This window comes from Trachinotus anak, unplaced genomic scaffold (assembly GCF_046630095.1).
Source record: "Trachinotus anak isolate AG129_WGS33_773 ecotype Australia unplaced genomic scaffold, CSIRO_AGI_Tana_v1 ptg000012l, whole genome shotgun sequence".
In the NCBI taxonomy this organism is placed as follows: Eukaryota; Metazoa; Chordata; class Actinopteri; order Carangiformes; family Carangidae; genus Trachinotus; species Trachinotus anak.
Genome location: NW_027273863.1, coordinates 14,158,508 through 14,182,088, shown reverse-complemented (window position 1 = coordinate 14,182,088; position 23,581 = coordinate 14,158,508). Strand labels below are relative to the sequence as shown.

Below are 23,581 nucleotides of genomic sequence, written 5' to 3'. Positions count from 1 at the left end.
CAAACCTGAAATTTCAATGCTCAAAGTTGCACCAATCTTCTCTTCCCCTTTCTTTAAGTCACCACTTTTACAGTAATGACATCTAGAGATACGTAAGGATAAAAACCAATTCCTCCACTGTCAAGCTGTCAGACGTCTAAGTAAGCAGTATGTGAGCGTTATGCAAGTGAAGTGACTTAACTCCTCATGAGTCAGCTGTGTTGAGTCTTGAGTCAGGAAAAGCTGAGGAAACAGCTGCTTCCTTGTGTCACCTGACTTTTTTATTTCCACTTTGAACTAGTAAACCTGATGGCCTTTTATTTTAAAGCTGTAAGCATATACTGTAGTTTCTGCTTAGTAGGGTCTGACATATAGTAATTTACCATCATGTGATGCCATTTAGAGGCAGTCAGCTGACCAAAAAAGAGAAAGTGAAGAATTTAGTTTGACCTCTGAATGACTCTTTGTGGATTTTGACTTGTTTTCTTTCACCATCTCAGTTACACGTCCTAATGTCTGGTTTACAGTTTCATGCAATTCTTTCTTTCCTTCTTTTTTTCAGTCTTTTCACAGTACGGACACAAGCAGGTGAATACGTGTAATCAGATCAGGAAGAAAGGAGGAGTTATTCAGTTTCAGGTGGGTAACTGCCCACTGCAAACACGTATTCAAAACTAATCTGAACAGGAATGGCACAATAACTGGTCTGGCCAGGGACATTTCACAGCCTGTTGTTCAAAGATGAACTTGTAAACTCTCAAGTTCAGTTCTTCTTCAGTCCCTATTGTTAGTGTTCCCTTCCACTGTCGATGAGAAGATAACTGTGACTGTCACAGAAAAGCCATCGACGAATTATTCTTTAATGCTTCAACAAGATTAAGAGTCTGCAGCTGTGCTAGCAGCTCCATGAGCCTGTAAACAGACACAGCTGTGCTTTGAGCTCAATTCCAATGTCAGCATGCTAGCAATCGCACAATGACAGCGCTAACATATTGACATTTAGTATGTGTAATATTCACCACGTTAATTTTGCAAATTAGCATGCTAATATATGCTAATAAGCACCAAACACATAAGTACATTTGAGGCTGATGGGAATGTCATTAGTTTTTGCAAGTGTTTAGTCATAAGTTAATGATGAAGGGGTTAGATGAAAAGTTAGGGAACATCCAAAATTATTAAAAAACATCCTGAGGTGGACATGACTGTCTGTGCCAAATTTCACCATAATTCATCCAACAGTTGTTATGATATTTCAACCTTTCCCAGCATGCATTAGGCAGATAACAAGGTGATATTCTGGACAGGTCACCTGTCTATCACAGGTTTTTGGATTACAAGAGCAAAACAAGATAAAATGACCCAGTTAATGTAGCAGTAGACATAAGGTAACACTTTGTATATTGATATATTGATTCATATTTCAGTATTTGAATACAGTACTGGGAATTGTGTATCACTATTGTTTAACAGAAAAGGTTAGTAGCACACACATTTAACATACATACCCTCATGATTGGTTATAATACACAGAGTCATGCACACAACAGGCTCAGTGAGGATTTACAGCTACAGCGGGGATTACATTTTATTACACATGCCATCACTAGCTGTAATCCATTTTAACAGCACCTGTTTGCTGACATGTTGCAGATAGGACATACGACCGAGTGAGAGAATTGTTCACACTTGCAGAAATTAGCATTGCAAACCTTTGAAATCTTGACCACTGCGTCAGCTATGATGACAATACTACAATGACAATAATGTGGATTTTCATGCTGAATCACAACCGTTACTTCTGGAGGAACTGTCATATCTAAAGTCATGAGTGTAGCAGTTAAATAAAGCGATAAACACAGCCTCTGTTTCCCTGCTGATCCCACCTCCTGTATCTTATTTAGTCTCAGATGGTTTGGTGGAATTGTTTGCAATATCCAGTGTCCATGTTCTCATCTGAATTCATGGTTAACTTGTTGCCTTGTAGCAGTGTAGAATGAGTAAATTCTTTCATAAGAAAGACTTGATGAATGACTGACTGATGGAAATGTTTCTGGGTCTTGTTAGCCAGATTTGCATAATCTAGGGGAAATGTGTAACATTTTAATAAAGATAGTGTCCACGGGCAGCAATGTGGTAATCTTTTTTCATAAAGTCTCAGGAGATTAAAGTTACAGAAACAAATCAACCATTCCCAGTATACTCCACTTCATACATATCAGTGGTTACATAACTGGCTTTGAAATCAACATTTGTCTTGCGGGGCTGACATGTGAATCTTGTGTTTAATGTTAAGATTGGAGCAGCTTTTGTTGACATTACTTTCCTGCTTCCATTTAGTAGAAATGTGTATATGAGTTTGCTTGCAGCATTACACTGGCAATGTCAGACTGTGGTAATCGTCCATTTGTTCTTCTGTCAACAGTCAACTTCAACAAAACAGAAACATTTTTTTACAGGAAGGAGACAGTGGCCATGTGATCATAGTAAGCCACTTGAACCCAGCTCTGAATATTTACCTTTATAAACCCGCCAACAGACGATCCAAACAAGAACAAGTACCTGGAAAAAGTCTGTATGTGAGAGAACACATTGCCTCATCTGTTTGCTTTAAACTGGATGCCCACTAGCTGGTGGGTCAGAGTCTGTTGGGGGAAGTAGATGCACAAACCCTAATTTGGGTTGTGGGGGTGTCTCAACGTGACCATGCGTTGGATCCAGAGGAACAATCAAACCAGGATATGGGAGGGGGACTGTGGGGACAATACAGAGGCTGTCCGCTGTAGGCCCCATGCCACATAAAGACCTGATTATTCCCCCCGTGTTGGCTGGCCTTGCCGAGTGGACAGACAGTGGACTCAGTATTTTCCTTCCTCTGTTTAGCAGTGGGGACTCTCCTCCAGTCTCAGCCAGGGCAAAGCAATTTAAGGGGAACTGTTGTTTTGGAGAGCCACTGTGGGAAAGTCATTAAAGTGTAAAGCATCTCTCTTTTATTTCTTTCTAAAGGACTCCTGGAAGAGGCATCCACCATGGCAGTGGATGGTAATGAGTGCTGACACAGACCGGCCACCCCCACAGTGCCGTGTGTGCAGATAGCCGCTGCCATGGCAAAGTGGTTGTCTGCTAAAAAACCGGCCTGTCGGACGCACTGAGAGAGGAGCTTCCTCTCTTCCACAGGTGGCCAGTGTCTACAAGAAAACTACTAAATCAGGTCTTTTCTTCCTGCAAAAAAAGGACTTCCACCCACTTTGGTGGCCACGGGTGGTGCGTTGGTGTGGTGGGTATTCTGTCATGTGCTGCAAACGTCAGCCTATCATTATTTATTCAAAGGAGACTTGGTGAATACCTTATACGCAAGACAAGGCTCTTAGGGATGCTGAGATAAGGCCTTTAATTTAATCAAGGGTCATTCCTCAACCGTCTCCTCTGACTGATCATATCATTATTATTCCAGGCAATATATATTTAAGTGGTAAACTGCACAGTGCACAGGTGAGTACAATACTACCTATCATCCTTTCTCCACTGACATGACCCACATGGCAGACTATTATCATGGCATTACAAAACCACATCAGCAGACGTAACAGCACCCTGAGACAAAGGTACAATATGTAGCTATTTGCCTTTTCTGCAAAAACATGTCATGGGAGTTCCCTATGTGTAAGTTTAACTGCTGCATATAAAACAGTTAAAGGTGATTCACTTGCAAATTCATAAACACGTAATGTAGAGATCACTGTGGTGCAGTGAGATAAAGGCCAACACAGAAACAGCTGACATTAATGTAATGTTGAATTTCAGAGCATGACAGCCTCCCATAAATGTGGAGCACAGAAACCGGTCTGAAGCAGTCAGCTGTGGAGAAGTGTTTTTCATTTATTGTCCCTGACTTTCTTTGAAAAAGGGAGGCCTCTGCTGGAGTCCAGTGGAACCACATGTTGTTTACCAACCCTCTTGCACCCCAGGACATCCCAATACTGTATTCATTTGGCTCATTTTGTTCTGAAACCATAGCACACAGCTGTCTCATCAAACATAATCCAAACAAACACTTACTGTACACAGTATCCTGAAGTGACACCAGGGATGTAATACTCAATGCTCTAGAAATCATCTATTGAATCCCAAGTCAGGAAGGTTTACTACACAACCCATTCACTACAAAATGTTATTTTGGCTTGCTGGACTCACAAGTTAAATATTTGTGTAGTAGTTACCCTTAAATATTAGCACACCACTGTTCTATTTTCAGTCTGTCTATTGATTAGCTTGGTTAAACAGTGGGCCACATGCAAAAGGATAACATTCACAGAACAGGTCAAAGACCCACAGTCGTGGTGACGAGAAACAAGCAAAACTGTCCACACTGTGTGCAGGGTAGCATTACTGAAAAGCAACATTGATCAGCTTGGTTAATGGCTGGATATAGGACAGAGTGATTGATTTCACTGCCTCCACATTAATACTGTTCACACTAAGCTAGGTCCTGGTGGTCACAGTGTTATTGCAACGTTTCCTTGTGCTTTTATATTCTCCCGGAACTGCACTGGGATTCTGTCCCTGTTCACTACTGTGTATGTTTCCTTCTCCCAGGGCCCACATATAGACTTGTGAAAAGCAAGGTTATGCAACAGGCCGGCCACTTGAATAAACTGCTATTTACTGTGGGTGAATGGAGGAGTTAAGAATGGAGAGGGACCCATTGTCGACAGTCATTGGTATGCAGAGCACTGCAGCATTAGTATTAGGACCCTCATTGGTTTTAATCGAAATCCACTGTATCTTCACTCTTGATCTGTGAGGAGCTTTCTTCTCCATGTCGCCCTCAGACTGCCCCTGTCACAGAGAGCAGCAGAAACACAGCAATCACGAGGTCCGCCCATGCACAGCACATGGTGAGCCAAAACACCCCTACCAACACTAACAATGAAGCCAACTTTGCCTGATAAGTTTTATGATTAAATCATGTGTTCAAAGGTACTCAGAGACTGATCTTGAGTCAACGCTTCACTTGCAGCCTTGCAGGGAGGGATGTAGTTGTACTCACTAGTACAATAAAGCAATAATCAAAGGTGGACACTAGGTCAATAACAAATTGTATGCATTTCATAAGTGAACGCTTTTATTCTGACAAAGCAATCTGTATCCTCTTTGTTGACCTGGAGAAACAGTGTTTGAATAAGAATTTGACACCTATTGTCATCTGAACCAACAGTGCATGCAGATAACCAATGGCCTGGTTCAATTTAGTCTAAACACAAGGATTCACCCCAGTTCAATAAATCCTCCTTCTTCTCCCTCCCAGTCTGTCTTTGGAAGCGGAGTGAACTAGGTTAGGGTTATATAACCAGTGTCTGCTCTCATAGATCCTCAGCAGCTCGTCTTCCCCTAATCTTTTCAGCTTGATTACACTCTCCATCCCCCTCCTCTGCCGAATCATTCAACTGAGAGTGTTCTCACACACACAAGTACATCCACACAGGAGCACATGAACAGAGCATCAGGATCCGCCATGCACCGGTTTAGAGCGGATGGGATGCTTATGATTGCAGGTGTGAGTGTGTGTGTGTGTGTGTGTGTGTGTTGTAGCTGCAGCAGTGTTTTGTCAGCGTGCAGCATCTCATCATGACAAACAAGAAGACATGCAGGGGCTGCATCCGAGGTTAGCTGTGCATGTTCGTCGAGATTACAGATGAAATTTCCAGACCTTCCCCCTTGTTTGCACCGTATCTTAGCATCAAGAGGCATCCGTCTCAGTCATTATTGTGGTTTGATATCTGTGTGAACAAGAGCGATGTTACAATCTACTTGAAGATTTCAACAAAAAGAGACTGTACGATAATATTTGACGTGTCGACTGCCTTGTCAGTGATTTTGTAACACACTGTGATGCTTAAAGGAGACGGCTGATACTGGAAGTGTTCCTTCAATTCATCAGTATGGATTCAAGATGCAAATAGAGCATTATGAAAGAGTGTCAGCATTGTTTATAGTGCGTCTGTGTCACTTTAAATGTCACTTTAAACCTATTGCCCTGTTCATATAGCCTGTAGAAGAACAAAAGCCAACATTTTGAAATTACAGGGTACATCTGATCACTGCAATGATAAAAAGGAAATCCAGGTCAAAGATTAGACATTGTGTCAGCAGATAGCATTTATCATTACCTATCATTCAACAGTCATGCCAAACAAGAATTGCCCCTTCATTTTAGCAATAAGGAAGTTTGCATGCTCATACCATGGAACTGTAAAACAACCATTTCGACATTGCTTAAAAGGAATTGAAAGGCCAAGTGTTTTCCTTCCATAATAAAAAGCTTATAAAAATTGATTTTAAAGCAGTTTGAGGACACAGGCAGACATGGAGGTTCAGAGGGCAAAGGTTGATTTCCATTTTGTCCTTTTTGCTTTTTGTGACAAGTAAGCTAAACGGCAGCGGTAAACCATGACCCCTCTTCCTGACCTTTGCTCACTAAGAGCATAAACATGTAAATATTCTCCTCGGTCTGCAGCTTACCTACAAACCTGTTCACCCCCAAAAGGCAATAAATCTTCCAGACTCCAGCTGGCTAAACATTTAATATGTTTTACGAGCCTCTTCAGTCAAGGCCAACAGGCAGAAGATGCAGGAAGTGGGTATGTTTCACTGCGGTCCCATGGGAAATGTTTTGTGTAACGTAACATAAACCTGGAAGCAGTTGAAATTTTGGGAGGGAGGGAAGGTGGATGAGTGAAATAGAGGCTCAGTCGTTTTCATGTTTTCCCACAATATAAACTGTTCTGTTGCAGTGTAACCACAGAAAATCCCATTATATGCTGCCGATATATGACAGCCTCAGTGTCTTGGCTGAGCTCCCTGCCTGGCTCATCCAGTAACAGTGACCAGCTCCAACCCACCATCTGCTACTTCAAACTCTTACTGACAGGTTGTTTTTTTAACCTCGTCCGTACTGTAAACTTCTTTTAAAATCCTAAGCCTGTCAACCAAGACCCAGTGGACGTAAAACTCACAGTCCAACTCTGAATTAAATCTTTTAACAAAAATCAACTGTGAAATTGGACGTCTGTAGTTTTTGGAGCCTCTCTAATACAGAAAAAGGTCCTGAGTCCATTTTGTCATCTGCGAGCTGCCTCAGAAAGTAGGACACCACAGATCTGTGCCTTCATCATTTCATGAGCACGGGGGAGCTTTATCAGCACGGTGGATATTGAAAATGATATGCCCATAACATTGATGTAATTAGCGCTGACAGCTGAGATTGCCAAACACAAGCGTCATGTCTTCAGTCAGTGATAAGAAATCTTCAGGAAGCAAGACAGACTATTAACACATTCATCCTGCAGACTTCTAAAAACAATGCTTTATGAAAACTGCAATTTCTAATGTTTCTTGCTCTCACCAATAATCTATATGCAGTTTGCAATGTCATCAGAATCACTTAAATATAATTTACAACACCATTTGCTCTCTGACAGGCTAAACAATAGCCATCAGGGACTTGTTATGATCTACTGACATCTATTGGATTGATGTAAAATGACATTTTATATAACTTTATTTTATGTCATACGTGTGGCTCTAGCGCCCTCCAGTGGCAGAAATATTAAATTCACACATAAACACATAGAGAGCAAAATGAAGCTCATATTGAGTTCCTTACTCAAGGCCATCTTGATGCGATGGGGCCACATTTTGTTCACACCAGCCCTTCATATATTTTAACAGGAAAATGGACTAAAGTAGAGTTGTCAGTTATTATTATTATTATTATTATATATTACCCAAATGATAAAAAAAATAATAATAATAATCAGAAAAAAAGGAAGAGAGGTTAAGTGTTAAAATTATTTGTGAAGCAAAAATGCAAACATTTGCTGGTTCCGGCTTCTCATATGTGAAGATTCGCTGCTTTCAAGCAAACTGAGGAGTTTCGGAACTGAGAAACAGTGATGGGTATATTTCACTGATTCACTTATCTGACATTTATTAATTCAAAAACTAAATCAAGAATCAATCGAGCAATAAGGAAATTCACAGGCCTGTTACACTGCATCCCAAGACCAACACTGGAGGGAGCCTTTCCACAGGTGCACAGGAAGCTGGTATGACATGGAAAGATATACTCAAGTATAAAGTCACCAACTGTTTTTCCACCATCTTTCTTACATCTGGGGAACTATTTACGCTTTACGTCTTGTTGTTTTCCTACAAACTGCCCTGAAAGAATCTTTATGAACTTCGTCTTGGAGTAAATGGGTGTAAAGATCATCATGCCCCACGAAATGACTGATGATCACACTGAATTTGCTTGAAATCTCAATATATAACAAATCCAGTTGGACATTTTTATTCATTTCACTTCATGATGACAGAAAATGCAATGTAGCAAGTACATGGTGTCATGCCACACATACATAATGAGCAACCTCATGTTCTACTGAAAGAGCCTTTTTATTCATATCTTTTGAAGGATTCACATTTGGATCGGTTACTTTTAAAATAAACAAAATTATAATCTTCACAAAAATATTCTATCCTTTACATTTTTCAGATTTTTGTATAAGTGCTACACAAATTAAAATACACAGATAACACCAATAGTTCACAACGGGGTGTTTGCATTCCCATAATTCAGTTCTCTGAACATGCAAAATTAAGCTCAGCACTCTAATTTGGCTTGAGAAAGAGCTTTGACAGAGAAACTGATCCTTTTCAGGAGCTGTGTCACAAGTAATGAATGATCAGTCGCTGTATGTCTGCAAACAGGAGTTCACTCTCCTGCTACTTCATATAAATTTCTGCGATGGAACACTTACAAACCATTTGCATGCATTTGTTATATCCACAAAAACAGAAACCTGTTTAGGCTTTCCTAGCAATATGGAATAGAAATCCAGAGCCAAACAAAGGCTTTCTGAAGAAAACTGCTATTGTGCACTTTTATATAGCCCTCATTAGTTTGATCCTGATATCTCAGTCTAAGGCAACTTTCCTTTCAAAGGAAATCAGGGTTTTAATGTCTTTTTTTAACCAGTCAGGTTTATAACTGACAAGAAGACATCACAGTGATGGGGAACAAATATTTTTTTTATGCAATCTGAATATCTAAACTGTGTCTTGGCTTTCCCATATTGTGTATACTAGGTCCAGTGGAGGTTAATTTCTGCTGAATATCAAGGTAAAGTTTGTCATATAAGACACAAAAAATGAGAATTCACATGCTCACATTTGTGTGACGATATGACAATATGCTCTGTGTCAGATCACAATGTAAATTCAATTTCTTGATGACAAACTCATCATGATGACACCCGGATCATGACCTTACCTGCAATACACTGTACAGGAACTGCTGAAAAAACTATAATAAACGTGACCTTAAAACTGTGATTTCAGTTGCAGGTACTTTCAATAAAAATGCACATGTGAAATCAGAAGCTAGTGTGGTGAGAAAAAAAATACTCACAGTGTTAATGTTTGTGTGATGACAAAACTTGTCAAACTACATGAATAATGCTTCCATAAGCCAACATTGTACACAGTTACATGTAAATATACTGTAACACACTTCTCTATATGCACCATTGTTCATTACAAATGTATTGGCTATAGACAAGCAGTAAATGCTAAGACTGTAATCTCAGGTGAGACAATATTGCTTTGGGACCCCTGTGACCTATAATATTTTATGCCCCCAAAACAAGTTCAGCACTGAGAATGGCATATAAAATGCCAAATGTCACTACATACGTACCTGTACAGTTCAACTCCGGTTTTCACAACTGACCCTTCACATGTAATCTTTAAAGTTTCAGAACAAATCAACAATCACATTTATTAGGAGAGCCCTCTCAAACCACTGCTGACAGTTGAGGTTTCCACTAACCAGAGTAACAGTGAAAGATAAAACGTTTATGATTTCACATACATAGTTTGATTTCTACAAGTGAACTGTGCATAATGCCCCACGTTAAAGAACAAAGACCTGGAAGAAAACAGCACAAAAGAGGTAGGAAATTGAATTCCAAAACCTAAGATCCACGAATACTTGGATGTTTCATTAATTTTGCATGCTAATTACCAGTTGGCTGCACAGCAAGAGAAATCAAAAGCATACTGTTGAGAACTTGTCACAACCAGAAATATGGCACTACGTAAACTGGAGGACACAATCACACTCAGCAAGCCCTCGACCCAGAAGGATATTTACACTGCTAGCACTCTGGCCTTGGAAGAGTTTCTGTTCTGCTAGGTGACCACTTCTTCACGTGGCAGGTTGAGCCTCACCTCCCCTCCTGCTGACGTGGAGGCTGAATAGACTGCAGTGGCGGAAACAGAAGAAGGCCCGTTGGTCTCCATGGTGAAGAGCTTGCAGGAACCTGGAAGGGCCGCATCAGGAGCCTCCTTCTCTGGGCTGGACGCCCGGGATGATCCAGGGGAGGATGTGGGGCTCAGTTGCACAGCTGTAGTATCCTGCAGTGTGTGCTCACTGGTCTCAATTTCAAACGCTGCCCCACCAGTTAGGCCATGTCCCATCAACCCCATGCCCCTGCCGCCCACCTTAGACCTCCGTGAACTGTGGGGAGGGGGGAGGCGGCTACAAACGCAGCAGGCCCCGAAAAAGGAAAAGGCCACCAGCAGTAGGATAGGTCCGATGATGATTGGCGGGTTGGCAGAAGGCACCAGTGTGCTGAAGGCGAATGCTCCCACCAGAGTGATGTTGAGTCCAGCCAGCATGATGCATAGGCCACACGCACAGCAGAGTGCTGGAGAGGGAAGGCCATGAGGACGAGACTTCCTCCTTTTCTTCTTCTGGGGCTCCTTTTTAGGTACAGGGGTGCCGGTGTTTCTATCAGTGATGACCATGTCTTCACCTCCAGGCTCTAGCTCTTTCTCTCTTTCTCAGTGTTATTATATCTCCTTGTGTTTCAGTCCAAACTCCTCCCCTGGGTCCAAGTCACAGTATGGAAACATCTTTGTCTGTAAATGACAACACATGGCAGATATAAGAGTTTCTTTAGATACACACATTGAAAGGAAACAAACTGTACCTCTGATAAGAGCACTCATTGCGCTGCTGTTGTTCTGTACACTAGTATCACTGGACAGCTATCTATCAGCTGATCATTGTGGGCACAGTGAAGTGCCCTCCCTGGGAGAGTCAGTGTAATCCATCAACGACCTCTGAATATTCATCACTGCTGCTGCTACTCCTCTACAAATATTACAAATATCTGGAGAGGTTACATATTACGATAAATACCCGATAGGTATACCTATTGTCTATTGTCTACACCTGAAGCCTGTCCCACATGATCTGAAACCATTGGTGAATATTGGAATTTAAAAAATAAACTTAATAAATACATACAAATACATATAAATGCACATATCAGAAAAGTACACAGCACCACTGTAACTATGGCAGACAAAAAGATAAGGAGCAACAATAGCACAACAGGTTAGAGAGTTACTGCTGGAAACATTCATAGGGAATTACACCATATACATTGTAGCACAATAAAGCAAAATTACATGATAACTAAGCTTCAGTATAACATTAGGTGCACCCTGTGACCCTTGCAGCACCGTTTTTAAAAATGTAACATGATTGATCAGAATCCCTATTTATTTTAAAATATGTGGAGTGCCAAGGCAGCTGCTTCATGCCAGCAAGGCTACCAGAGAACAGCACTTGATTATTTATTATTATTATTATCATTATTATAATTTGCAATCAAATCAGCCCTTTCAGTGCGGCATGCACCCATTCAAGATGTTGCAGTGCAAATGAAGAGAGATTATGTAGGGGGAAAAAAATAAAACATTTTCTATGACTGTGTATGTGAGTAAATCCATGATCCTGACTATATTACAAGCACTACGTTCAAGCATGAACTGGGTTTTTTTTTTCTCAGAACACATTTAAACGAATGCTTAACGCACCGATGTGTTGCATTCCTGTAAAATCAACCGTAAAAGCATCTTACCCTTTGTGTCGATATGCTGAAGGTCTTTCCATTGTTTAATCAGTAGATTAGATTTTCAACGCGATTCTCTGTCTAATTGCCGGGTGTAATTACTGAGAGGCTGAAAGGACGCATAAACACCAAAGGAGGGATTTTCATCCTGCTGTCGTGGCTTTACAGCGCTGAGGGCACAAGTCATGACAGCCATTCAATCAGCGGCCACGGGAATACAAGGCAATGGAAATCCGACCTGCTGAGAAATAGGCTATAAAATCCGGGAGGAGAGAGAAGATCACTTAGGTGGGATGGCATTTCTTCTGAGTTGACACACAGACGCAACACCGCGCGCTGCTCCTGGTGGGGATCGAGGCGCACGTAGCACCTGACAGGTCATCCTGCAACGGAAGTGTTGGGGGGGGGGGCTGCTAATGTATGCGATCGGTGTGAAGTCGTTTTGCATTATTTCATATTTGATCGGCCGCGCAGCTCATCCTCCCGCCTCTGTAGACCTCACCTCTGGATGTGACTCTGCTGCCTCCTCCTCACCGATCCATCCTCCACCGCTGTTCAACCTTTGCTTGTGTGTGTGGTGGTGGTGGTGGTGGTAGTGGTGGTGGGTTGGGTGGGGGGTGGGGTGGGGGGTGGGGGGTGGGGGGGGGTTATAAAGGTGAAGGCTGTAACTTTTGTTCAACTTGTTGCTTAGTTTTTTAAATTTTAACTAATTTTAATTAAAATATTAATTAATTCACAATCCCCCTTGATGGCCAATGATATAGTAAAAGTGTTTTATTTACAATTATTATTTTTCTTTCACTGTCACGTTACATTTACCTGATCAAGCCTTTGGTGTTTGATCTGTGTGGCTGGACACAACCAGAGGAGACTGGAAAAATGTTGTTTTTTTATGATTTGGGTGAACTGAGCCTCTAAATGTTCCCAGCACTTGTTTCAAGGTGAGGTCCAGGGCGTTTCATGCCTTTTGACCAGTGCATGCTGGGATAGGTAAGCATGTATAGCTGGGTGCTTAGATATTGTAAAATTGTGTGTACCTTCGGGTTTTCATTCAGGTGATTTTTGTAAAACATATACATTCACGTGTTTCAGTTGTCAACCACTTCAGCCCATTCTGCACGATGTTCAATTAAACGTTCAGTATGTGTCCCTCCACTGTTTAACTTCATGCAGACACACAGGGATTGTGGCGAGGCATTGTGATCTGAGGCCTGACAATCAAACTGCTGGTTGTCATCAAGGCACCGCAGACTCCTCGGGCTCCTGTTGCTGAGACCCATCAACACGGCCTGGCATTATTCAGCCTCACAGCATGTCACACTTTTTGTCAGAGCACAGCGCTCTCCCCCATGCCACTTCCCATGCAGCAGCCATTCTGCCAGTGCTGTACTGAATATCAATGTATTATGTTTGTGCAGTTCACTGTGTGCATGGAACGAATGTAGCCATTCGTGCGTGTATGTGTGTGTCTGTACACGTGCATTGGTTTGCTCATAACAAATACATGCTAGGGAACTTGAGCTAAATTGCATAAGAGTCCCATCGACACATAACGACCATAATTTCTTAATTGCTGACTGAGAACATTGTGTGATGAGATGAGCTGCAAGCAAGTGCGACTACTGCGTTTGATTTGCTTCACCGAGTGTCAGGAAGTATGAAAATCCTTCACTGACAATCACAATTTAATCTTTAGAATATGTTTACCAGTCCACATAAGTACAATATCATGACTTCATCTCAACAAACAGGACAGCTGATACAACAATTCCACAGAAAAACAATGAATCAGAAAGATCAACATCTTTTGTCTCACATTTGAAAGAAACCTAATGAAGACGATTAGCGGGGAAGTTGAATAATATGGGTCAGTCAGATCATTTGATGACATCAAGGCACGTCTTGATCAGAGGGTGACTGCTTTAATTTCCGTCTAGATAAGATGTCCGGCATATCTGAAGATGTCCTGCAACACACCAAAGCATGAGTGATATAAGTAATATGTCTTCCTTCCATTTGAGACAACCTATATTACTTTATCCCCCCAAGTAATCCAAAATATGATGCAGACTAAACTTGGCATCAGTCATTTTACAGAGCTATAAAATGACTGAACTACCATAAACAGTATATTAATGCATTGGCTGGCTAGTTTGGATAATTTGAGTCAGGCTTTACTGTTTAAAGCATGACCTAAACTAAAATGTATTCCATGTGAATGTTTTCCTATATAATTGTTACAGTGATTCCATTTGATGAGGGCAATACAGTGCTAACACAAGGCTTTATGGACTACAAAATGTGTCACTAAAAGTCTTTCAAATTTCATCTGATTAAACTTTGGACATTTACATGAGAATCTGTGACACATTCAAAAATGTACTTATACATCCTTATTTTAGGAATGTTGGTCAATTATGAAATTTTGAGGATCTCATATTTGTTGTCTTTACATTGCAGGATATTTTGAGACACACTGGAGAGAACTTATTCCACAAAATAAGTCCTCCAAATGAAATGACAAAATGCATTCATTGTTTGAAGTTTGGTGAGGTTGTGGATATTGAAAGAAGAACCACTTGGTTAAAGTGAGGGAAAGATCAGGGTTTAAAGGACAGTGTTGACTGTCTGTAAGACATGGAAAACAAACAGCTGTGCCTCCTGTCACACTAGGTCCTGACTGATGCTGCTCTGATGACGGATTTTTTTCGGGATCAAATTCATTAATATACTGCATAAATTGAAAACTGAGATTGTAAGTGAGAATTTGACGCAGTATGTAAAATATGAACAAAACTGGGCCCAGCTTTGACCCCTGAGGCATCACAAAGATGAAAAATTTACACTCAGCAAGACCTCCGCTAAACCTCCAAGACAGGCAGGACTTTAATCAATGAAAACCTCACCCTCAGCCAGTGTTTAGGTTGGGTATGCAGATGTTCAAGTCTTGCAAGTCGTGTAAATCTTCATACAGTAAACTAGACTTTTCTTCTTCTCTGAATGATTGTGGGCTTGTACCTGTGTGTGCATGTCTACTTTTAGAGTGTGTGTCTCATATTTTTCTAATTTGAATAATGTTAAAATGCAATATTTTGGATTATCTTAATGTGTTTTGGAGGAAATGTAATGCTGCCTGTATTATGTTTTCATCAACACATCAACAAAACATTAACGTCAAATATATCTGCATAATGCTCACAATTTTTCCTACAAGCTTGCATGTAGAAAAATGAATAAAGTGTAGTTACGTTTAGGCAATTAAAGCACTTTGAGATTTGGGAAACATAATCATTTTTAAGGAAAGGAAATGAGGAAATGACTGTGGCTGTAATTTCAAATGGGATGTGAAGACACTCCTCTGGTGTTGAAGTCAACTGTGTTGTATCACCAACCACCTCCCCATCCTGCTCACCTTTACCTTTTCTGTACTATATGAATGTCTTGTAAGTAAATCACTAATCCACAACTTAATATGAACATGATTCCCAGGTGACAGACAGTGATGGTTTCAATCTCATACCCCTCATCTGGGTTGGTCTCAGCCATTGGTCCGCCCTCCACAAACGTTCCCATTCGACTTTTAGAGCGTTCCAGATTTAATTGACTCTGAGTCCCTGCAAGACCACAAGAGAATAAGTAAACACACAGCAACAGTTGGTATAACATTGCTTGTTCCATCAGTCTGTGGAAATCTGAGAGCTGATGGCTGGCAGTAGAGAGAAAAAGTCTCAAGGGCACAAAAGGGTACACACAGTCTTGGCTTGCCCATTATTTAGAGCTGATTACCAGCTGCATAAGGATATATGTATATAAGTAAAGTATAAGAAGCTAGGGTCTCCCAAAAGAAAGAAAAACACCTTTCTCCTTGTATTGCTGCAGTTAAATAGTCTTTTTAGGTTTGGAAGGTTCCTGAGGGAATTTATTCAGCAGTATCTCAGTTGCAGCCATGATGATAATTCTGTGAATACCAAGCACGTTAAAAGAGAAAGTACCCAGTTCTTTGTTAGGCGCTGGAAAGGCAGTCGCACTATACTGTATGTTTGTATGTTGTCATGTCACAGTTTTTTTATTCGCATCTCGTTCTAGACACTTTAACATACAAGCTCTATTCAAACTTTAAAATGTGCAGAGCAATCAGGATGTCATTGGATCTATTCATTTTTTATATATATATTTCATACTATCCAAAAATATTTTTTATATATATATTTTTTGTTTTTCTGACATTTTTTGACATTAGGATGAACAGATGGAAAGTTCCAAATTTCTAGTTTTCCACAAAAAAGTATTGTTTTTTTTGTGTTTTTTTTTAACTAATCCCCATGAGATATTAGAGAGATGTCTGGTGCGCTGCAGTAACCACCTCAACACAACATCTCACACTGCTGTTAACTATTAGCTTTCCACTGTACAGACAAGTGTCATATTTGTTATGGTCAAATATCGGACACAGACTCAGTGGCTCAGTGTCAAGTACCTGAACACTATCCCTTTGAATGTTACATGATAGCTGTACTGATTAGTGGCTTTTCGGTTTGGGGAAGGCTCAGACGTCCACACTCACCCTCTCGCCTTAGCGTTTCTATCGGTTGTTCAGGAGCAGGATTGGCGGCCGTTGGGTGGACTCTGAAGTTTCCTGAGAATTTAAGAAATATTCTGAGCCAAAATGTTTCTTAGACAGAACAAATATTTTTTGTTAATCAATGTAGTGAACGAATTCAGGCAATTCTTATTGCTCATGTGACTGAACAACAAGATGTTTAAGTGTGTGAGAGTCTTTAAATTGATTTTCAAGTTAGGAATAAAGATACCAAACAACTTACCAAAGGATGGAAGAATATGGTTGATGTTTAGCCAGGCTTTGATGAAGGGGTAAGTCGATATGAGCAGGCCTGGAAGCAGAATGATAAAGTAATAATGGCTTCACCATCGTGCCCTCATCATTATGAGTGTTTGCAATATTGTATCAATATTTGTCACAAGCTTCAATTAAAAAAATAAACTAAATAATTGATCAAATTTATTCTTGACAATATGCACTATAGTAGACTTAATATAAACCAGGAGTGGAAGAAAATATTGTGTACTGCAGGCTTTGAGAAAAATCTCATTATTATTGGATATCAAATGTCACTGTGGTATAAAAGCATAAATCTAGTCACCAGCAGATTCGAAGTGTGTTTGAAATACAAACTCTGACTGCTATTAATGCCTGTGAGCCATGCCAGTGGGTAAGAAAAAAAACATTTTTCATATGAGTCCTCATACTTGTAGACATCACAACCAACCAAGAATAAGACTGCTTGATGAAATATCTATTCCCAAACTGTAACTGTCTTGACGTAGCCTTCAGATTAATTTTAGTGTACCAGAGACCGCGTGTGATGTTTCTTTCTGTTCAACTTCAAGTATACAGTAATATCTGAACTGCAGGGCTTGTGTGCCTCTCAGTGGCACTCTGCTCCAATTCAACACAGTTATTGATTTCCCTTACAAGCCAGAAGAGCTGGCATTAAACCCTGGCAGGTCCTGAGGGTGGCTGTGATGCATGTCTGTGCCTAAAATGTCATGAAACTGAAGTGAGTGAAAAGAATCTGTCGAGAACACTCTGTTCATACTCATTAGTCAGCCTATGTGTTGGAGGAGGCATCATGGCACATAAGCCCCAAAACACATAATTAGATGCTACTTAGCTGCACAAGAGCTGCCAGAATGAACGTCTCTGTCAAACTGCTGTGCATTTGATTTGCCAAAGTCTTGTGCAAACTAGAAAGATAAATTAATTATTGAACGCTGATCAAATCAGTGAGAATTTTTCACATTAACCATTCATGTTGATGTTGTCTTCCTCAGATCAAAAGCTCTGTCCTTTGCTCTTTCTCTCCGGGAGAGCAGCGAAGGCACTCTTTTGTCTTGGCAGTACAAGTCCTCTGGCTATCAGGTGGTTCCAGTTACACAGTTGTATCAGATGATGGCATGGTGTGTTTTTCAAGAACGGTGGATGGAAAGTGTCACAGGCCACAGATCTTTGTTTGTGACATTTTCTTTCAAACTAAATATTAATCAGTTTGTGTGTCGGATGACAGTGTTCCCTTTTACCACTTACAGATTTGATGAATGTGGCAAAATATGGAAATAAACATGAAGCATTGCAATCACATAAATAAGGAAATATTTCATGCTTTATATGTTACATGCATGAAAATAGTGTATTCCTTTTGTTGTCCAATCACTCATTCACAAAGAAATGGACAGGATGTTATCCTACATAGTGGCATAACTTAATATTTGGGCTCAGTTATTCCTCAAAGGGATGTGACTGCCCCTTTGACCTCTTATGTATAAGATAAATTCAAATTCATTAAGGGGTATTGCAGTGTAAAAAGTATAATCAATCACAGGTATCAAGCAAATGAAAATATACTGCATCTAACCATGATTTACAGCTGATGTCTCTGAGACCACAAACGAAAGTGACAGTTCGAAACGACAGTTTCTGTAGTATCCTCCTGAAACATGTCATCAAAATCCTGTATAAAATCCTGTATATAAGCAATTCTCATCAAATTTGGGAAAGTCTTTTTTCTCAAGGGGATAAGACAACGTTAGTATGTTTTCTAAGCTGTTAAAGAGGACCTGGGATCTCCAGGACCCAAGTCAGAACATTACGGTTAATCCAGTAACACACAACCATTAATATTCAGTTAGAATTACTCCAGGGAATAAAATGCAAAAAAAAGGTAAAATGCAAAGTCAACCAGCAACTTTACTAATGTAATAACTTTTAAACCACTGGGTCAGTCTTTCCCATAAAAAGAGTTTTACACACACTCACCGAGGCCCCCTGCTCCCAGGAAGATGCCTCCTACAGCATCAGCATCACATTCCCTGGACACCCCAATGATGATGCAACCCGCCACAATGCTGAGCAGGGCCGAGCCCACCCGAAGCCCATGGTACTCCCCGATGCTGATGGGGTTCATTCAGCAGGTGGAGACCCCCCCACCAGCCCCACAAACACACACAGTGACCAGTCCTGACACTATACTCTGCTCTGACTCGGGCCCTCACTGCCACTGGTAATTACTGCCATCTACATAAGCCTCGCCCCTGCCTTGTTTCAGTGTGTCTGACACAGGAACACTTTCTCTGGCTGAGCCTCCATCTCTATTCTCTGCTCAAGACGTCTCATGCATCTTTAAAGATGGAGCTCTGGTTTCCATTGCCGCTGAAAATTAGAAAGCGCAGGACACTGACTCTTATGACGGCGATACGCCTGCTACAAATCTGATCACAGCCCTCCTCCTACCACCACTGGCATCCAGTAAAAGTGAGTGCCTGGAGTGTAATTTACAGAAAAATGAACACTACAACAAGCAGCTGCTGCTGCTGCTGTCTATGACACGTGCAGTGTGTCAAAGACACAGTGACTACAAGGGCAGCAGAGAGACAAAAAGGAGAAGGGGGAGGACAGAGAGAGAGAGACAGGGTGACAGTTAAGAGAGACAGAGTTAGAGTATGTGCTACTTGTGTGATTTGTCTGCGAGCTTGAAGGGAATGTATAATGAAAGGTTCAGAGAGTCCTCTACGGTGGGGGCCCGAGGCCATCCACAAAGGCCTGCAGTTGCCATAGGAATAGCATATCCATGGCAACAGAGGGAAAAAGAGGGTAAGCAGGATTAACACCGGTGAATAGGATAACAAATGAACTTACTGGGTAGAGGAGAAACAGTGACATATTTCCCTATCAACAAGTCAACTCCTTCCATCCTTCTCTAAAGCCACATGTCTAGGTCTATTATTAATCAGTGCTGGTGATATGGAGCGTGTGTGTGTGTGTGTGTGTGTGTGTGTGTGTGTGTCACATATGTAGCTGATGCCTATTGCATTATTGCTCTTTGTGGCTTGTGACCCTTGGAAATGAAGCTGAACCCTTGAAAACAGAGTGATTTTTACCTGCTTACAGTTTTATTAATTAATGTATCAGAGACGTCTTTTTCACCTGTCCTGACGACCTGACAACCCACTGGGGAGTCCAGACCCCCAGGTTGTTCTGTCACCAGGGTTATGGGGTAGAAATCACACAGATACCTCTATCAGGATGCTAAGTAAGATGAAAGTTAAAAAAAAAAAAAATAGAAGTTACGCAAGTCCAAACCATAGGTCCAAACAAAGCATTGTCAATAAAGTTGTCCTGTTTGTACCACTCTATAGCCCTACTAACACAGCAGCAAAAGCAACTAGAATAGTCCTGAGTAGAGCGCATATCTCTGTCAAGGTCAAACAATCTTAAACGTCTGTCTGATCCAGATTATTTTCTGGATGTGCACCAAATTGTACGAAGTCATAGATCTCAATACCCTCAAAATTCCTCGATCAGCCCCTATAACTGAATGAAATAAAGTCTGAACTGCACATTCAGTACTCTGAAGTGGTCCTTTTCTTTGAAGTTATTTTATGTTCTCTACTGTCTATCAGAAAGTTGAGCGCATCTCCTTCTAGGCATGAGTGGAAATTGGTGCTAGGAGAATTTCTGGGGAACTAAAAATAAATTTGTGGCTTTGTACTCTGGTAGGAACACAATAATGGGCTTAGTCTTTGCTGCGGTGGCATGGGTTTGAGTCTGGCCTGTGTCCCTTTGCTGCATGTCACCCTGGTGTCACCCTGTCTCTCCATCTCCCCAATTTTCCTGTCTCACTCTTACTGTAATAAAGGCAAAAGCCTGAAAAAAAAAAAAAAAAGAAAGCTATTCTGTTTCTTCTAACTTTCTCTCTGAGTGACCATTTTATAAGTAAAAATAGCCAAAATCACAGCACAGTCTTTGTCTTTAATTTATGTTCAGTGATAAATCGCATTGCTTATTATTGTACAGTCTCGCCAGGTAGTAAAAAAGAAACAACAAAAGAAAAAAACTTTGCGTTGGCCGGGAATCGAACCCGGGTCAACTGCTTGGAAGGCAGCTATGCTAACCACTATACCACCAACGCCTTGCACAGCTCTCTGGGAAGACCCTTCTTGTCTCAGCGATCCGAGGACCCCTTGAGGTGTTTTTCTGAAATACAGGTATGCACCGTACATAGACGCTGTGTTCGTTAACATTACATAAATTGACATCAAAGTTTCTCAAACTTTTTCAGCCCGTTTAGCCTTTAAAATAAATCTGTCGGACGACCTAACTCCCCAAAATCCCCAAAACCAACAAGGCCCATGTTCCTGTGTCGAGCTTGCAGGTAAACATAAACTGTAAACAGGTGTTGGACAGGCAGTGTCGCAAAACGCTCGGTCACATTGCTGTCAAGTCAAACAACACTGCAAAGCAGCCAATAATCAATAATCAGTCAAATAATAATGTTTGACTTTTCATATGAGTTGATCTATTATTAAAAAATCCCAAGTCAAGTTTGAAAAGCAAAATTAAAAACATGATACTTTAACCAATATTCTTGAGGACCACTAGGGGTTGCTTGCTAACTTCAGCTCACTGAGTGGCATTTCAATTTATACTGCACAGCGAGTACACCAGAAGCACGGTGTTATTCATTGTACATGTCGAAAAAATAAAACCGTGGCCCGTACGGGGATCGAACCCGCGACCTTGGCGTTATTAGCACCACGCTCTAACCAACTGAGCTAACCGGCCGACGCTGCTCATGGGGAGTGTAGTTTGCTATTTCAATGCATACAGAGGTGCTCTGACCAGTACAATGCTGTGTCAATAAGACTACAAATTCGACGCTGCACACATAAGACCTCCTCACACCACCGTTTATGTTTGAAAACATAGTATACGTGAACATGTTTGTGTATTTACATTAATTTATTTATTTACTCGGTACCTCTCAGGCATATTGTGCTAATATCTATCTCTCTATCTTCTGTCGTGATGTATATTGTGTTTTGTTGTTTCTAACAGTTGAACAGTAGGTGGAGTCATCTTCATGTAGACTAACACATCATAATACGGCATAGACCTCGTGGCGCAACGGTAGCGCGTCTGACTCCAGATCAGAAGGTTGCGTGTTCAAATCACGTCGGGGTCAAATCTTTTGTTTATATACATTTGTTATTCTAGTCTTCACTGCCTAAATAAATACATAAATAAATTAAAAATTGAATACATTTTGGTCATGAAAAAGGATATTTCTGTGTCCCAACATTTATTTATTTATGTATACATTTCGCCATTTATTAATTTTAGTATTTCTGTGTCAATATGTTAATAAGGTAGTCGGTCCTACCTCAGTCTAAAGCCGGATTGGTCACAGTGGTGTGATCAGATCGACTGGCAACTGGCCGGACTTCCATCGTACCCTTTACCTCCTGATATAATTGAAGCTCACCTCGTCTTGGGGCACACCGCTGGAGATATTGCGCAGTTGTTGGGAGCGTGTCCCAATGTAGAAATGTGTAAATAAATGTACAAATACAGAAATATTTAAATAAATACATGTAGAAATACAGAAATAAATAAATACATGTAGAAATGCATGAATAAATAAAGAAATGTTCAATATCCTTTTTCATGACCAAAATGTATTTATTTTTCATTGATTTATGTATGTAATTGTTTATTTATATATTTATTCATGCTTATGTCATTTTTTGTCCCTCATAGGTAAGTACACCATTAAGTAGTAAATATTACATGCATTTCTTTCTGTAATGGATGTTCTATTGTTTTTTGTATATCAAAAATATTTCCATTTTTATATGTTAACATATGAATGAATGAAGTTTTTAAGGGAGAATACGAATGTGTAGAAAGAGACTGAATGGGACTGGTTTGATGGTTTGTCCCATAGTTCTCCCATTTAAAAAAAGCCCATCTCTGTTTCAGTTAACATTGGAGTCAGTGTTGGAATAAATCAAAAAGGGAGTTTCTATGTTGAAGCTTTTAAAAGGAGATACAAATCAAAAACTGTGAAATAATAAAGAATATTTTAACCTGAGGGGAACATATAGTGGGCTTACCTTTGGTGGGATATAAGTGACGCTGGAAGAGGGAAGTCTGCAATGACTCCAGTCACGTTATGTGATCATATTGACCTGCAGGACACCGCCAGAGCAGATATCACTTTGCGGGACAGGCAGGGGTAAGAATAAACTGGGAGATATTGGGAAAGCCATAACCATGAGAGGAAGAAAAATAGGGCTCGTCCGGGATTTGAACCCGGGACCTCTCGCACCCTAAGCGAGAATCATACCCCTAGACCAACGAGCCGGCTGCTTCATGGGTCTGATGTGAGGCTTCAGGAAATTCATAGATGCTAGAAATTCAGGGGTTCAATGTAAATTTACCATACATTGTGACAAAATGACGACAAATAATGTTTTATCTGTTTGGTTGGTTGTTTTTTTATTTTTACTGGCATTACGCCACCAAAATCTTTTTTCCCACAAAGCTGTAATTTATATTTTCCGACTTAATGCGTGCTTTGAAATATTTCTAATTAGCGAACTACTAGTGTTTTTATACTGTGGTACAGTTGTCGCAACCAGTAAAGCTGTTAAATGAACTAAGGTTGTTTTTTATTATTATTGTTTTATTATTATCAATTTGTGATCGTATCGCCCTAAATGCATCACGGTCTGAACAGGGCCTAATTGAGGAGTGT

General features: G+C 40.5%; 2 protein-coding genes and 4 non-coding genes across 7 annotated transcripts; 1 reads left to right on the top strand and 5 right to left on the bottom strand.

Moving 5' to 3' along the window:
- Positions 1 to 8,316: 8,316 nt before the first annotated feature.
- Positions 8,317 to 12,531, bottom strand: tmem275a (transmembrane protein 275a). Of its 2 annotated transcripts, none has more exons than XM_071492439.1 (2): positions 12,469 to 12,531; positions 8,317 to 10,965 (listed from the first exon to the last, which is right to left on the bottom strand). In XM_071492439.1, exon 2 carries the CDS (start codon positions 10,849 to 10,851, stop codon positions 10,234 to 10,236), a length of 618 nt encoding a protein of 205 aa, XP_071348540.1. In that variant the 5' UTR covers positions 10,852 to 10,965; positions 12,469 to 12,531; the 3' UTR covers positions 8,317 to 10,233. The 2 variants fall into 2 exon arrangements, with proteins under 2 accessions (XP_071348540.1, XP_071348539.1); XM_071492438.1 differs by having other exon boundaries at positions 11,976 to 12,506.
- Positions 12,532 to 13,607: 1,076 nt separating this feature from the next.
- kncn (kinocilin) lies at positions 13,608 to 19,205 on the bottom strand. The gene is made up of 5 exons (XM_071492056.1): positions 18,802 to 19,205; positions 16,790 to 16,858; positions 16,531 to 16,602; positions 15,487 to 15,580; positions 13,608 to 13,932 (listed from the first exon to the last, which is right to left on the bottom strand). Exons 1-5 carry the CDS (start codon positions 18,947 to 18,949, stop codon positions 13,857 to 13,859), a joined length of 459 nt encoding a protein of 152 aa, XP_071348157.1. The 5' UTR covers positions 18,950 to 19,205; the 3' UTR covers positions 13,608 to 13,856.
- Positions 19,206 to 20,881: 1,676 nt separating this feature from the next.
- trnag-ucc (transfer RNA glycine (anticodon UCC)) lies at positions 20,882 to 20,953 on the bottom strand. Its single transcript has one exon. It is a non-coding gene; the product is annotated as a tRNA-Gly (tRNA).
- Positions 20,954 to 21,532: 579 nt separating this feature from the next.
- On the bottom strand, positions 21,533 to 21,606 carry trnai-aau (transfer RNA isoleucine (anticodon AAU)). Its single transcript has one exon. It is a non-coding gene; the product is annotated as a tRNA-Ile (tRNA).
- Positions 21,607 to 21,934: 328 nt separating this feature from the next.
- On the top strand, positions 21,935 to 22,006 carry trnaw-cca (transfer RNA tryptophan (anticodon CCA)). Its single transcript has one exon. It is a non-coding gene; the product is annotated as a tRNA-Trp (tRNA).
- Positions 22,007 to 23,115: 1,109 nt separating this feature from the next.
- On the bottom strand, positions 23,116 to 23,187 carry trnap-agg (transfer RNA proline (anticodon AGG)). Its single transcript has one exon. It is a non-coding gene; the product is annotated as a tRNA-Pro (tRNA).
- Positions 23,188 to 23,581: the final 394 nt, after the last annotated feature.